The sequence below is a fragment of the Ascaphus truei genome, chromosome 1 (assembly GCF_040206685.1).
Source record: "Ascaphus truei isolate aAscTru1 chromosome 1, aAscTru1.hap1, whole genome shotgun sequence".
NCBI lineage: Eukaryota > Metazoa > Chordata > Amphibia > Anura > Ascaphidae > Ascaphus > Ascaphus truei.
Genome location: NC_134483.1, coordinates 445,073,794 through 445,087,394, shown reverse-complemented (window position 1 = coordinate 445,087,394; position 13,601 = coordinate 445,073,794). Strand labels below are relative to the sequence as shown.

The 13,601-nt window shown below is 40.2% G+C and overlaps 1 protein-coding gene across 3 annotated transcripts in view; it reads right to left on the bottom strand.

The window, feature by feature from the left end:
• The window catches only part of SEC24D (SEC24 homolog D, COPII component), a 106,554-nt gene that overhangs the window by 11,468 nt on the left and 81,485 nt on the right, over window positions 1-13,601 (bottom strand). For all 3 annotated transcript variants that reach the window (XM_075616323.1, XM_075616332.1, XM_075616341.1), the window contains exons 12-17: window positions 7,951-8,142; window positions 5,526-5,619; window positions 3,821-3,937; window positions 2,841-3,011; window positions 1,887-1,983; window positions 607-752 (exon numbers count right to left, since the gene is read on the bottom strand). In XM_075616323.1, the coding sequence (XP_075472438.1) occupies window positions 607-752; window positions 1,887-1,983; window positions 2,841-3,011; window positions 3,821-3,937; window positions 5,526-5,619; window positions 7,951-8,142 (817 nt within the window). The remainder of the gene's footprint in view (window positions 1-606; window positions 753-1,886; window positions 1,984-2,840; window positions 3,012-3,820; window positions 3,938-5,525; window positions 5,620-7,950; window positions 8,143-13,601) is intronic.

Sequence of the window (13,601 nt, the reverse complement as noted above, 5' to 3'; positions counted from 1 at the left end):
TCGCGTGGCATACTATAGTCCTGAAAGCTATTATAACTTTATCTATAATGTCTTATTCCTATTCAGCCAGTTTAGGTGGTGTACAAAATCAAGAGTTTAATTCACTTATTTTTGCCCTATAATGATGGTATGCAACTGCTAATTGCTATTCTAAAATAAATGCATAAATGTTGTTGAAGTAACAATTGAATGGAGGAAAAATATTGTTTATAATCCGGTCATGGGTAGGGTCCACAATAAACAAGAATATCGAAACCCATACAGTATTTGTAGAAAATCTATTTAATTAGGCCTCAGGAAAGAAACATATCCAGACATTTGAGGCATGGGCTGGACATACTGCCACTGCCAGATTTAAAAGACCTTTCAGTGGTACATCCAAGAATGAAATAACAGCAGTACAGAATGAAATAATTGGAAATATAACGGAAGAAGTATTTCCCTATCCCTTTAGATTGGGTTTATGGTTACGTTGCAAAACCACAGCGTGTTTGTTAATAAATGGTCATTTGGATAACATCTAGACTAGAGAATGCACATTTAGGTTTCAGATCTAACTTTTGACGGTACATGAAACACTGAAAGCGGTTTGATATAATAATATACCTGCACTAATGCTCCGGTGTCCTCGCTCAGTTTGTCATCGTGCTTGAACTCCATGGTCACTGCCTTGTCACAGTCCACGGCAGCCATTTCCACATCCGTTGTGTTGCTCATGTAAATGGCACCAAAGAAGTCAGTTGCCCGGAAACCTGGGGTACGGCCAACATATCAATTTAGTACCCTGGGTGGCATGCGTCAAATCAATCTGCCTCTTTTACTGGGATAAGTAATAGCAAGTTACTTTATCTAACGCAGCATAAGTTTGCAGGTTTGGGCAGTTACCAATTGTGTCTGAAAAATACACTGCTGTGTACATCTTCTGCATTTATGACGATACATTATTATTTACAGATTGTACATTTGTAAACTATAATGCAAATGAATCACTGATAGCGCTTCACAAGTAGTTAATAAAGAAATCAGTGATATTCTAACATGAACAAACACAAATTAGTTTATTACAGATGCATGAGTTCATTGCGTTTGCTTTGCAAAACATTATGACTTTTGTACCAAAGTAAAATATTTCATTAGGAAAAGTAGATGTAATTGACAGAGACATAACAAAGACAACCTGAAAAGCACACTGGTCTAGATTCACTAAACTCCATCTCCTGTAATCAGGACTCATTAACGTGTTACCTAAAACAAGATCGGACATTATATTCCTTGAGTAAACATGGTATCCACAAAGCTAATTATATACACAATGTCTGAACTTCATCTCATTAAGATAGGCTTAACGTCACGTTATTGTAGCATAACGTTGCGTTATTATCCAATAACGTGGCGTTATGTCAATCTTGCTGGCACTCCAATTCAGGAACCGAAATAGGGCATATGCTGTAGTGGGGAGAATCAGAAGAGAGGGAAACACTGCCGGAAAATAACTTAAGTCAATTATGCCTAACCCGGACACGGCAAAGGCCCTATTTCCGGGTCTGGATGGGAGTAACGACAAGTTAAGCCAAGACAAATAATGTAACGTTAAGTGCCTGTGTTAACCTTAACTTCTATGGATAGGCACAGATATGATAACGCCTCAGTAGCATATCCGTTATGCTATAACATTGTGATATTCACATGGTTTAACATTATTGTCTTTACTGTACGTTAACAAAGCTTAATGGATCTAGGCCACTTATTGGTAACTTAACACTAGTAGCAGACAGCAATTGTGAACTATAATATTGATATATCTGTCAATTGCCATAAATTGTTTTAACTAAAACTGGTGAACGATCTGGTTGTTGGATAGTTATTATTTGTAATGCTCAACGTACCTGTGCTTGTGCGAACCCTCATGATAGCATCAAATCCTATTCGTTTCTCAACATCCTTCCTGAGATCATTTAGAAAATATTGGCCATCTGTGTGTACCTACAACATGGGAACAAAATAATGTAACATACTGAAAATATGAGCAAGATCACCAGCAGATGGCATTAAAACACAAACCATTGTTCATACACAGATTCTGACCTGGACACAGTCTAAAAACAGATAACATTATACTCCTGCAACTAGTTAAGCAAAGGTTCATATATTATGGGAAAATAAAGATACAATAAACCCCAGGGTAAGAGAGGTCAACGATATACACAGTATATTGCAGTTAACTCTCACCATAATAAAGCTAAGCAACCATGTTTTACAGTATTTGAAGTAATGCAATTATCCTAACTAATAATGTATAATGCTCATCTAGGGCAGCGTTTCCAAACCTCAGGTGTAGGTGTCAATGGCAGGGAGGAAATACACACAAGGCAGAACAAATGACCAAAAAAATGAGGGCACAGTGAAAACTAAAGAGAGGAGTTTAAATAGTGTAAGACAGTGTGTGACATACAGAAAGGGACATTTTCCCTGCATTAATGGCCCAATAACCGTTTTCCATATAAATGCTATCTTTATTGATTTAAATAAGATTTTTCGGGGGAAGCATCCATCAAGCCATGGTCATCTTTATGTGTGCCCTGAATACAGGATGGGAGTATCATGGGCGGAGCATTTGCTTTAGGGGGGCCCAGTTTAAAATGATTGGGAACCACTGATCTGAGCTATACCCATAAATGATCTAACAACAATAAAGGTGCATGCAAATAAATTAATCTCAAGAGCGAAATACAGCTAGAACTAGATGGCATGTCTGTATAGAAATGTAGAACTTGTTCAATTAAGCAAAAGGAGCGCAGGATGAGGCACTGTGTTTCAAGGAAGCAGATGTAGGGCTTTACCTGAAAGTTATTGTACTTGTAAAGGGTACCTCCTGTAAGCATGGTCACTGTGCCCATGGAGGCCACATCAGTGTACTGGTTGGGGAAAAGGAAAAGATCCACGCAGCATCCAGTGGCCACACAATCCTTAGCCAGGCTTTCATAAATATTAGTCTGGGGCAAGAAGAGAGTCTGTGAAGGGAAGGAAGGAATTAGTGCTGGAAATGCTCAATGTCATACACTGTCACTGTATTAAAGTGGAAAGGGGAAAAAAAGTTCACTTACTTGTAGCGTTATCTCCTCTGACAGGCAAGGGGTTAATGAAATATCATGCTCAGTCTGGTGTTGTTTTACAAACAAACAGTGAACTCATTTGTCATTTTAAATGAAATAGGTCCAATAATGAGTACCTAATGTTAATTGGTTAACTCAAAGCAGTACCCTCTGTAATATGTTGTTTGAGCCTCAAGTGTTATTTGAAAGTGGGCAGAGGTATTGTGGGCACAGCATAATGGGTGAAACCAAGGAGACAACCCGGCATTTATATTACATGTCCAACTTCTGAAAGGTATGCGTACATAATTATATCATTCCAAACAGAAATATGTCTTTATTTGTAGTTCATACAGCATTCAATTCAAATTCAGTGCTACTAAACAATTCGTAATATTATTAATATGCCATGCTGTTTTACATTAAATTTAGTATGTATCAAATGTGAAAAGATACATTCCGTCGGTTCATGTTTTGAACCTTCTGCATAGTTCAGTTAAATCAGGATGAAATTGCCTCGCACGAGCAGCGTTGCATGAAACATTCAGAGGGCTGGAATGCAGAATAAAGCCATGGGATTCCCCATGTTAATTGACTGACTGCCTCTCAGAGTAGCATCAATTGTTATCTTAAACTGTAAATTAAACTGAATACTATGATTTTCTTTTCTGAATAAAGTCGGCGCTCATGTACTGTAGTTATCATGTAGGATTGGCAGCTGAAAGTACCTTTTCTTTATCCGTATTAATCAGTTTCCTGTCATCTCTGTTCTTCAGTTTCCCTGGTGCTTCTGCGGTTGGCAGAGATGAATGGAAGATAAATAGCTTTCCTGCACATTCTGCTGCCTGTTACAAAGGAAAACATCTTTATAGTCTTTTATTTTGTCTTGTTTTTTGGAATTATGTTCAATATGCTGTGAGCTGCCTGCCCCGCGCTGAGGAAAGTTTTAGTGTCATTCATTTGAATCTGGAGGAATGTGAAAGATGGCTCCTCGGCCTTAATGGTTAGGGGCCTAGATTAGTAATTTTAGGGACTATTACACTCAGGTCTGTCCAACTTTCAATCAGTCGGGGAAATCCTCTTCATGCTTTCATAAATAGTCTCACGGACTGCAAGATGTTTAATGAATATTAAAAGGCATACTCTGGAGTCCATTGGAGGAAAAAACCCTCAAATAAAAGCATAAACTGGAGTGAAAAAAGGAGACACACGTTTCAAGGTTTTTATCAAGGTCAACCATTAATCTCTGAACCTGACAAAAAGCCTGTTGCCGTGAAAGACTAGTCTCCTTTTTCTCCCTTATTCTTTCATTCACTTTATCAATAAAATCATTGAATTTTTTTCCCCGCAGCAACGGACCCCTAGCTTTCAATATTTGTATAATATTTATACAATTTGTGGCTGGATTAGTGTGTGTGTAGCCCGCACCTGCAAATTTATTAATACTGATTGATAAATGAATATTTGAAAAGTTTTGAAACATTAGGAGTCTTGCGAGCACAGAAATTATATATTAGGTTTTTTTATGCATTGCTTCTTTTTCATGCGTCAAATGTAAGAATGTGTTTTTTACATGACGCAAGTTGTTTGCTAAAATAGCTTAGACCACATCAGACCTGGCCTATTTTTGTTGACGCAAATGCAAGATAGGGATTGTTAATAAAATGAGCTAAGTAGCATACTAACGTACGTTGCAAAACTTGGAGCAAAATACGATAATACATTGACGCAGATGCAATTTGCTCTAATTTTCCATTGTGTTTCTCACGGACCTCAGGGCAGTTTCTCTACTTGAACGTTTATATTGTTTTTGATTCAGAGGCCACCAAATCTCACTCATTGAAATTGTTGGACAAAGTACAGAACATCCTTCATCTTTAATTCCCTCACACACTTTTTTTTCTTCTTCCATAAACCAGAACTAATACTTTAACAGTGCAAAACAATTAGCCCAAAAGTTTTATGAGAACAATGATGCCCTCACGGTTTCATTTTTCTTAAGAAATAACATAAAGAGCCTTTTTTAGACAGCAAACTGCTTAAAAAGAAAAGGAACACTTTTTTTGAAACATGTGTAAAGAACTTAAAGTGTACAAAACAATATACAGTACCCCGGGCAGTAATAAAAAGAAGACTAAAAAGGATCACTTTAGACAACATAAATTAAGTTTGTGAAAACAGGGCATTAAAAATGTTTTTAAAATATATGGTATGACTGTAACTTTAACAAATTGAAAACTGGAAATGAAAAGAATGAAAGCTCCCTAACACTATCAGACCTTAGTTACATTTTAGTTCTATCGTCTTTTGCATGAGATTTGATAAAAGCATTGGAAATGTCCATAAATGGCAGCCTTTGTTTCGGTTCTTGTCAGCAACTTTTCAAAAAGCGAAAAACACGATGTGTACGATGTATGGAAAGGGAATGGTAACCTTTAGCGCCTCCATGCCGGCCTGGATAACAGGAGCAAAGACAGTCTCACTTTCGTTAGTGTCGGCAAACATCTCTGGAATCTGGTCCAATAAGCTGTGGGAGAGGGGGATAGACTGGTGTTTGCATAATGGTAAAAGCACCAAGAAGCCAAAGTGTGCCACAGCGTTTAATTTTAGTATGTACTTCCATAAAGATTAATATTTAATATGCTCATCTAGAATAGCACAATCAATGTATAGGAGGACAACATTTAATAAGTGGTGCTAATGCTTAAAGGTGCGGTTCCGCCGATTTTTCTTTTCTTCCTTCTTTCTAGGTATGAAGCAGGGAGTCTCCAGAGATGAACTGCGTTCATTTCAGCTCAAGGGACACTCCCTACTTCCCGAAATACAGATGCAGCCACGAGTATCTAAAAACTTGCCTTGGAAAATCTGGGGCAATCTCCCAGTAATGCTGCATTTCTGTGACATTTCTGCCGAAAGACTAATGGCCCATCGAATGGGACTGCCAGGGACCCCTGCTGTGTTAATCCTATGGGCCATTAGTCTGTCTGCAGAAATGTCACAGAAATGTTGCAGCATTACTGGGAGATTGCCTCAGATTTTCCAGGGCAAGTGTTCGGATACTCGTGGCTGCATCTGTATTTACCTCTGAAGGTGCTGCAAGTGGCATCCCCCACTGGGTGAATAATATGGTGGCTTAAATCTCCAGCAGCACGGGACCCAATAGGAAGCCACGTCATCCATCATCATTCCTATAGGCTCCCGTACCATGTGAGATTTAAGAATCATGGAGCAACAGCAGCACCTTGGTTGTTAAGTATCTCAGGAAGCAGGGGGTCTCCGGAACTGAAATTAATGTGGTTCATTGTTGGAGATTTCGAATGCTCCTGTAAGGTTTTAGTCAATTCATCAGAATGGACCGTACAAGCTGAAAAGGTACAAGACATTATTACATATTGCCATTGAACATAACATACCTATATCTGTCATTTTGTATTCTTCATTAAGATAAATGCGCTGTGTAGCTATGTATGAGGCAAAATACAGTGTGCTTTATGACTTGTGTTTCATTGTTCAGCATGATACTTTGTGGGCTGTTACCTTTTAATAGACTAATATATTAATCACTTCCAAGGTTGTCTTGTGCATAAACTTCAAAGACTGCAGAGGTCTCTTCATTGGAACTTTCATAAGCAGAGGTACTCGGAAGATTCCATGTCAGGTGTGACAATGGGACAGTCTGTGTGCTGCTGGTAATAAGCATGTGTGCTAAATACTCTATATGAAATGCAGTAATTTACAGAACCTGCACATAATTGCAGATTTCAATGGGGGCTTTAGATATTCCTCACAGCATGAATTCCTTTTGCTTTGTGTATCTTTTTGTTTTTAAATAAATGTGCCCAAATGCTGGATGGTGTCACTTTTGTTTTCTATCTATGAAAGGATTCCAGTACTTGGTCTGTAAAAGTGGCCCAACGCCTTTAAATCTGAGGGAATCAGTTTGTACAGAGATGCAACTTAAATGTCTAGAAATAGCACTGACACATTTGCCAATTCCCGATAAACAACCATATTTACATAGAGAAGGAGTGGCTCAGTGAGTAAAGACACTGACTGGCACTGAGTTTGAAGCAGGGGGACCTAGTTCAATTCCTCCTTGTGACCTTGGGCGAGTCACTTTATCTCCCTGTGCCTCAGGCACCAAAAAAAATAGATTGTAAGCTCCACGGGGCAGGGACTGTATCTGCAAAATGTCTCTGTAAAGCGCTATGTAAAACTAGCAGCGCTATACAAGAACAAACAATTATTATTATTATTTTAAAACAATCCCAAATTACTAATTTAACCCCGTCTTACGGTGTGCTGGGTTTGCATATGTGTTTTCTAATTTAACATTTGCATTGATTATACCTTTTGCTGTAATTGTTTTATAATAATGAAGGAAAAGCCCCATACACTATGCAAAACACAAGATCATAACGTAAGTTCTTTCTGAATCCAGCGGTCATAAGAAGTGTTTATGTACAGGAGGTACCAGCAGACTAGAAATTCATTGGTTTGGTGTTCAGCTGATATAAATGGGAGGCAGGAAGTAAGCAGGCTGGCCAACGTATGGAAACGCTTTCCAGAGAGAGATAACTATATATTAGATTGGGTCGCAAATGTGAGAGAAATCTACCTGCTATTTTCTTGCATTGAGCGGCATGAACGTTTTGCAAGGAGAAAGTCGAAAAATCTATAATCTATAGCAAATTATGAGGAAGATTAACACAGCATTACTGCATATAGTTTACCAAACAATAAACCTTGCGGCATGTATTGTAAAACAATTCATTTAAAAAGGAAAAGAATGCACTAAACACAAGTGACCCTTGTTATATGTTGGCATGTGACAAAATGTAATGAGACTTTGTTTTACTTGTTAATCACGGATCTTGATTCCTTGAAGTTGACTAGAAAGCCATCCAACAGAGGAAGGAAAACCTCCGCCATGTCTGTAACCACCATCATCTGCGGCTGTGCCAAGCTACTCTTCACATTGTAGAAGTGTAGAACCTTGTTGTAAGTGACAAATCCAACCCGAATAGCAGACGATTCTGCATTCTCCTCTCTGCGGGCAAAGAGAGAACACTGGAAATGAAGGCGTTCAGTAGCAGACGGACATGCAATGCCTGTAGCTCGGACTCATCCGAGACTTCAACTCATAAATACAAAGATTTGAGCATTTCAATTATTTCTGACACATTGTCAAATGACTCACTCGACATGAAACTCTTAAAAGATGCAATCCCATGGAGCTGGCCAGAAAAAAGGCTACCCTAAATAAATATAACCATGCTAATAGAAAATATTGTTTTTGGAATTACAAATTGCATACATTAAGGACCTCTGAACAGTGAAGTGTTTTCCAATCTTTACCCTCATCCCACCCTGTCCTCATCAGAGAATCAACAAAGATAACAGGAGGTGGGGAGCCCAGATGTAGCTCCTTAACTCTTTAAGTACCCCCAAGATAGTCACTACGCTATAGGATTGTCCCCCCAGGGGCCACATGACATAGTGGCTACGTTACAACCAAAGAGTGCTCTTTTTGCAGCTTAGCGGTGACGGCCAATTGAAGAGGACTCCTCCTCCGTGTCTGGCTTAAGGGCCATCACAGTCATGGGACCGCTCTGTTCTAGAGGGGGATTTAAAGGGTTAAACACGTCTCTGTTATTCATTCACTTTGGTCATGGGACGGATTTTCCCCTTTAAAAGTACTTCTGAGAAATGTACAGAGTGGTTATTCTAAAACAGTGGCTGGCCAACTCCAGTCCTCAAGGGTCACCAGTAGGTCAGATTTTAAGGGTACCCCTACTTCAGCACCGGTTGATCAGTCTGGGTCACTGATTGAACCTGTTGGTGGTCCTTGGGAACTGGAGTTGGCCACCCCTGCACTAAAAGATCTAGTCCCCAAATACACAGTTTGTGTTTCACATTTGACACATAGAGTTAGTTTAGTCCATACGTTTCAAAGGAAGTATTCACACTTAAAAGCAATAGATTTTTTTTTTCATTGATCTATCTGAAGCAATTGTTGACCCACATTTTTGAATTGATAAAAGACCCCATGGCCTATAGCAGGGGTGCACAAACTGCGGGGCGTGCAGGATTTTCTAGGGGGGGGTATGGCAGTTGCAGAGCCCATGCGCTCTTTCCCCAGGCATGTCAATTTAATGCCGGGGGAGGCGCGAGGCCCCTGCAATATCCTTAACCTGCTCTCAGCCTGCTCTTCAGTGACGCGTCGCCATGACAACACGGCGCCATTCAAATGGCAATGCGTCGCATGACGTCATATGACACGTGGAGCACGAGAGCAGGTAAGGAGGGGGGTGCAGGCAAGGGGGAGCACAGACGGGGGCGCGAGCTGAAAATGTTGCGCACCCCTGGTCTAGATCACTTGTTATAAAAAAAAACCTCAGATAATTGAGAAAATAAATGCTGCACAAATACGATTTATATACTGTGGCAATGAACAACATGCTATAAAACACAAATAAGAAAACGCATTTTATTGACCGTACACGTGGATGTTCTGATGTGCAGGACAAATTACGTTTATTTTCACCAGAGTGATCATTGCAACCCGGATCAACAAGAGTGCAAGCGTATGACGTTTTTTATTAGAATATGTCAACATTCTCTATGGGAAAAAACATCTTCTGCGACCCCTGGGATTTGCAACACATTGACTTGCCCATTACATCCAAGCACAAGTTGTGTGTGTTCTGGCTTCTTGTTTTTCTTTTTTTTTTTAAAGGTGATACTGTGCACTCATTTGCATGTCATTTCCCAGAATCCCTGGCTGCAGTGGATGCACTGTATGGCAAGATAAAATATGACAAGTTTACAGACCTGTCTGAGACATGTAAATGTGCTTACAAGTGATATTTTTATTTGCCTTTTTTTTAAATTTTATTTTTAAATTCAGCCACTTCTAACATCTTCAATGAGCGCGCTGCCCAGAAGGAGAAAGAGAGGTTCGGTGAGTAACGACACTGACTGGCACTGAGTTTGAAGCAGGGGAACCTTGTTCAATTCCCGGTGTCGGCTCCTTGTGACCTTGGGCAAGTCACTTTATCTCCCTGTGCCTCAGGCACCAAAAACACAGATTGTAAACTCCACGGGGCAGGGACCTGTGTCTGCAAAATGTCTCTGTAAAGCGCTACGTAAAACTAGCAGCGCTATACGAGAACATGCTATTATTATTATTAAGTTGTAAAATAAGACATTATCACACATTGACATTGAACATAACACGTCTACAGTACATCTGTCATTTTGTATTCTTCATCAAGATAAATGCGCGGTGTAGCTATGTACGAGGCAAAATAATACATAGCAGAAGAGGTTTGAGAATTTGCAGGCAAACCACATTCCTTTATTGGACCTAAGAGGATAAATGAGTTTAGCAAGAACCTTACGGAGGAAACGACGGTAAAGATTAAAGAAATGAAAATATGTATGAAATGGAAAATCGTGCATGGATCTGAAGATGCAATCACTGGGCTGATTCTGAGACAGATGGAAGACAGCAATTACATTCTCTGTATGATCTCCAGCCAAAAGCAGCTCATGCCTACCAATGAGGGGGTTTAGACGAGTCTATTCTGCGTGAGAAGCATTATTTCTCTGCATGTCTTAGGCGCTTATTTATGGGAGAACCTTTATCAGCAAATAAATAACTCTTCTTTTAATGTGAATTTTGTCTGGAAACAGATCGTACATGTTTTTGTAATGTTGTAATCCTTCACAGAGATTTTTTTTCCCTTTCAGGAAACCATAAGAAAGCATTTCTAAAAAAAACACACAAAAAAAAACAATCATGCATGTGCAGGTCCGATGACAGGGAGAAGGGGTTCTGGTTGCCGCCGGTCCCCGGGTCTCCCCAGGTCTTGTGGACCTCTCTCTTTCGCTGGTGCGCTCCGGAAGCTGGGCCCGACTTGTGAGCGAGCCCAGCTTCCGGCCAGCACCGGTGGGAGAGCGGCAGGCCCGGCAGGATGCCCAGCATGGGAGAGAAGCTTGCAGCAACTGAGGAGAGCCGGGGCACCATAGGCCTGAGACCACCAGAAAGGTAAGTGTATGAGGGGAGTGGGGTATTGCATTTTGTGTGGGGAGGCCGCGCAGGGCCCTGTACACGCGTTTGCTTTTTATTTTCTCTTCAGAACTTATATGCATTGAATCAGTAGCCAGAAAACAACTATTTAGAAGAGGTGGCAGCCCTCCAGTCACACACCCCTGGCGAAGTAACGCGCTAAGTTACGAAACGCGCAGGGTGGAGTTAATTGGTGACGTCACTCCGAACACGTAGGAAGAGAGCAGCAACCTAGTAGCATTTACATCGGGGGGATGATCTCTTTGGAGTCGCGGCAGCGAGAAGGAGGGAGGAAGGGATCTTACCCCAGCAACTAGTGTATGCAGCTTGAAACCTACAGGCAGCGGACGGCACGTTGAAGATGGTTCAACCATCACATTTTAAATGTGAGTGTGACACCTTGTGGTGTTTCGGTTCTGTCTTTTTAATACATTTTTATATACTAGCGGTATTTGCACCATGTTTGCCTTCTATATCCTTTGGGTACTTTTATCTGAGTGGATGGATATCTGAAGACCAAAAGTGGTGTGGAGTGATCCGGTGCATACTGTGGCTACCTGGAACCTGAGGCAAAGATCCCAATCAGTGTCCATTCCCTACAGCCTTGCTGTAAGTAGTTAGTAGCCGGGGAGAGGTGTATATATCACTCAGAGGATACTGCGCAATGGTCTTTTGTTTTTGTATTTTTCCTTTGCAGAACACCGAGATCAGAGAATAGGAACAAGAGAATACTCCGTAAAAAGAAATAAACAGTGTGAACAGGACTGACCCGGATTCCATTTTTTCTACCCTCCCCATTTCCTCTAAAGGACTGGTATTCTCTATGATATTTGCGCCAGGACTTTATTGTTAATTTGTTCATATTGTTGTTACAAGTCGTTGGATAGACTTGTTATATTGTCCTAAGGCTGCCATCCTCTTTACACTAGATGGTTGTATTTGGGATTATATCACATTCGTTTTTCACATTAAGTAATATTTATTAGCACACTTAATTATCACATTGTAGAATTTAAGTTGAGCGCACTGTGTATTATATCTATTTTTTAACCATATATCTTTAGTAGCACCCTCTTTGTGGAATCCTAGTTCTAGACAAGGTTAACTGGGTGGGCTGTCTGGTATTGCCCCCCCACCCCCGTATGTCTTCTGACTCATGATGGTCACTCTAGGGAGTTAGAGGGTATACAGTATATAGTTCCACCCTAATCTCTATAAGCAGGGTTTTCAGAGTTTTGACTGGGGTCCTCGTCGTGAGTCCTGTAAATAGGTTTCTGTGTATATTTAAGTGTATTAAGATGTATCCTGTCACCATTTGCTATTTTGACGTTAGGAAACGTGCCCTGATCTAAGTGAGCACCAGTAGTAAGGGCTCGTGATTGTGCCTTATTGATAAGGATGCAGCATACTCTTGGTAAGGAATTACCAACCGGAAGAGGTTCTCTGCCCATTCCTGATCGAGTAGTTATGGTGGAAGCATGCAATGCAGGTTACTAATTCAGGAGCCCAAAGTGTATATCGTAAAGGCTCATCCAACAAGTGGTGGAGCATTACTAATCCCATGCAAGACACTGCCAATTGATCCCCTACTATGGGTAACAAGTTAAGTACCTCCCCAGTGTAGGATTGAGAGCTACCAGGGGATGAAAACTAGAATGCTAAAGTTTATAATGAGGTTTTTTTCAAGTACCCAATAGTCAATGTCTGTGGAGTGTTATTGATGGCTGTCAAATAAAGCACCTTTTTTTGTTTCATAAAAGTTCCTGGCACCCATCTTTTTCCTATCCCTTCCTGCACGGCCAGTCTGCACATACCCAGCACCCTGAAAAGGTACAAGTGACTCAGCATTGCCAATGTGAATAGTTAATCTGATGTGAACTCCTTTAGAGCCGGGTAAGGAAGGTTATATGGGCATGTCACCGAGGGCCATATTTACTAAGTGTGCACCAAATTATCTGATCAACTGAATGTGGCCATAAGTGCCTTGACTCTTTAGAGGTGTTATGCTGCAAAGATAACAGGAAATCAAATCCTCCTTGTATGACGTGAAACCATTCTAAGTTTGCTTTATTGCCCAGCATTATCACTGCTTAGACAGCTATTATACAAACCATTGTAGGTTGTGTTGCTCTTTTAATATTCGTTCTAGGCTATTTAGAGGCACATAAATGGGCCATCTAAGAAATAGGTCTGTCTATCCCTGTTCCAGTATCTAATTAAGAACTGTTTATGATAAATGTTGGAAAGGAAATATAATGTAAACAACTATTTATCCCGCTATTAAAAAAAAATCCACAGAAATTATTTTTATTTACCAAGTGATGGTATTTCTTTGAAATATGATATAAGCCATTTTGTATATTCCAGAAAAACTAACAGGGTTAGGTTGTATGTTTTAATAGCAAATGATGCCTCCTAAAATAAAAATACAGCTA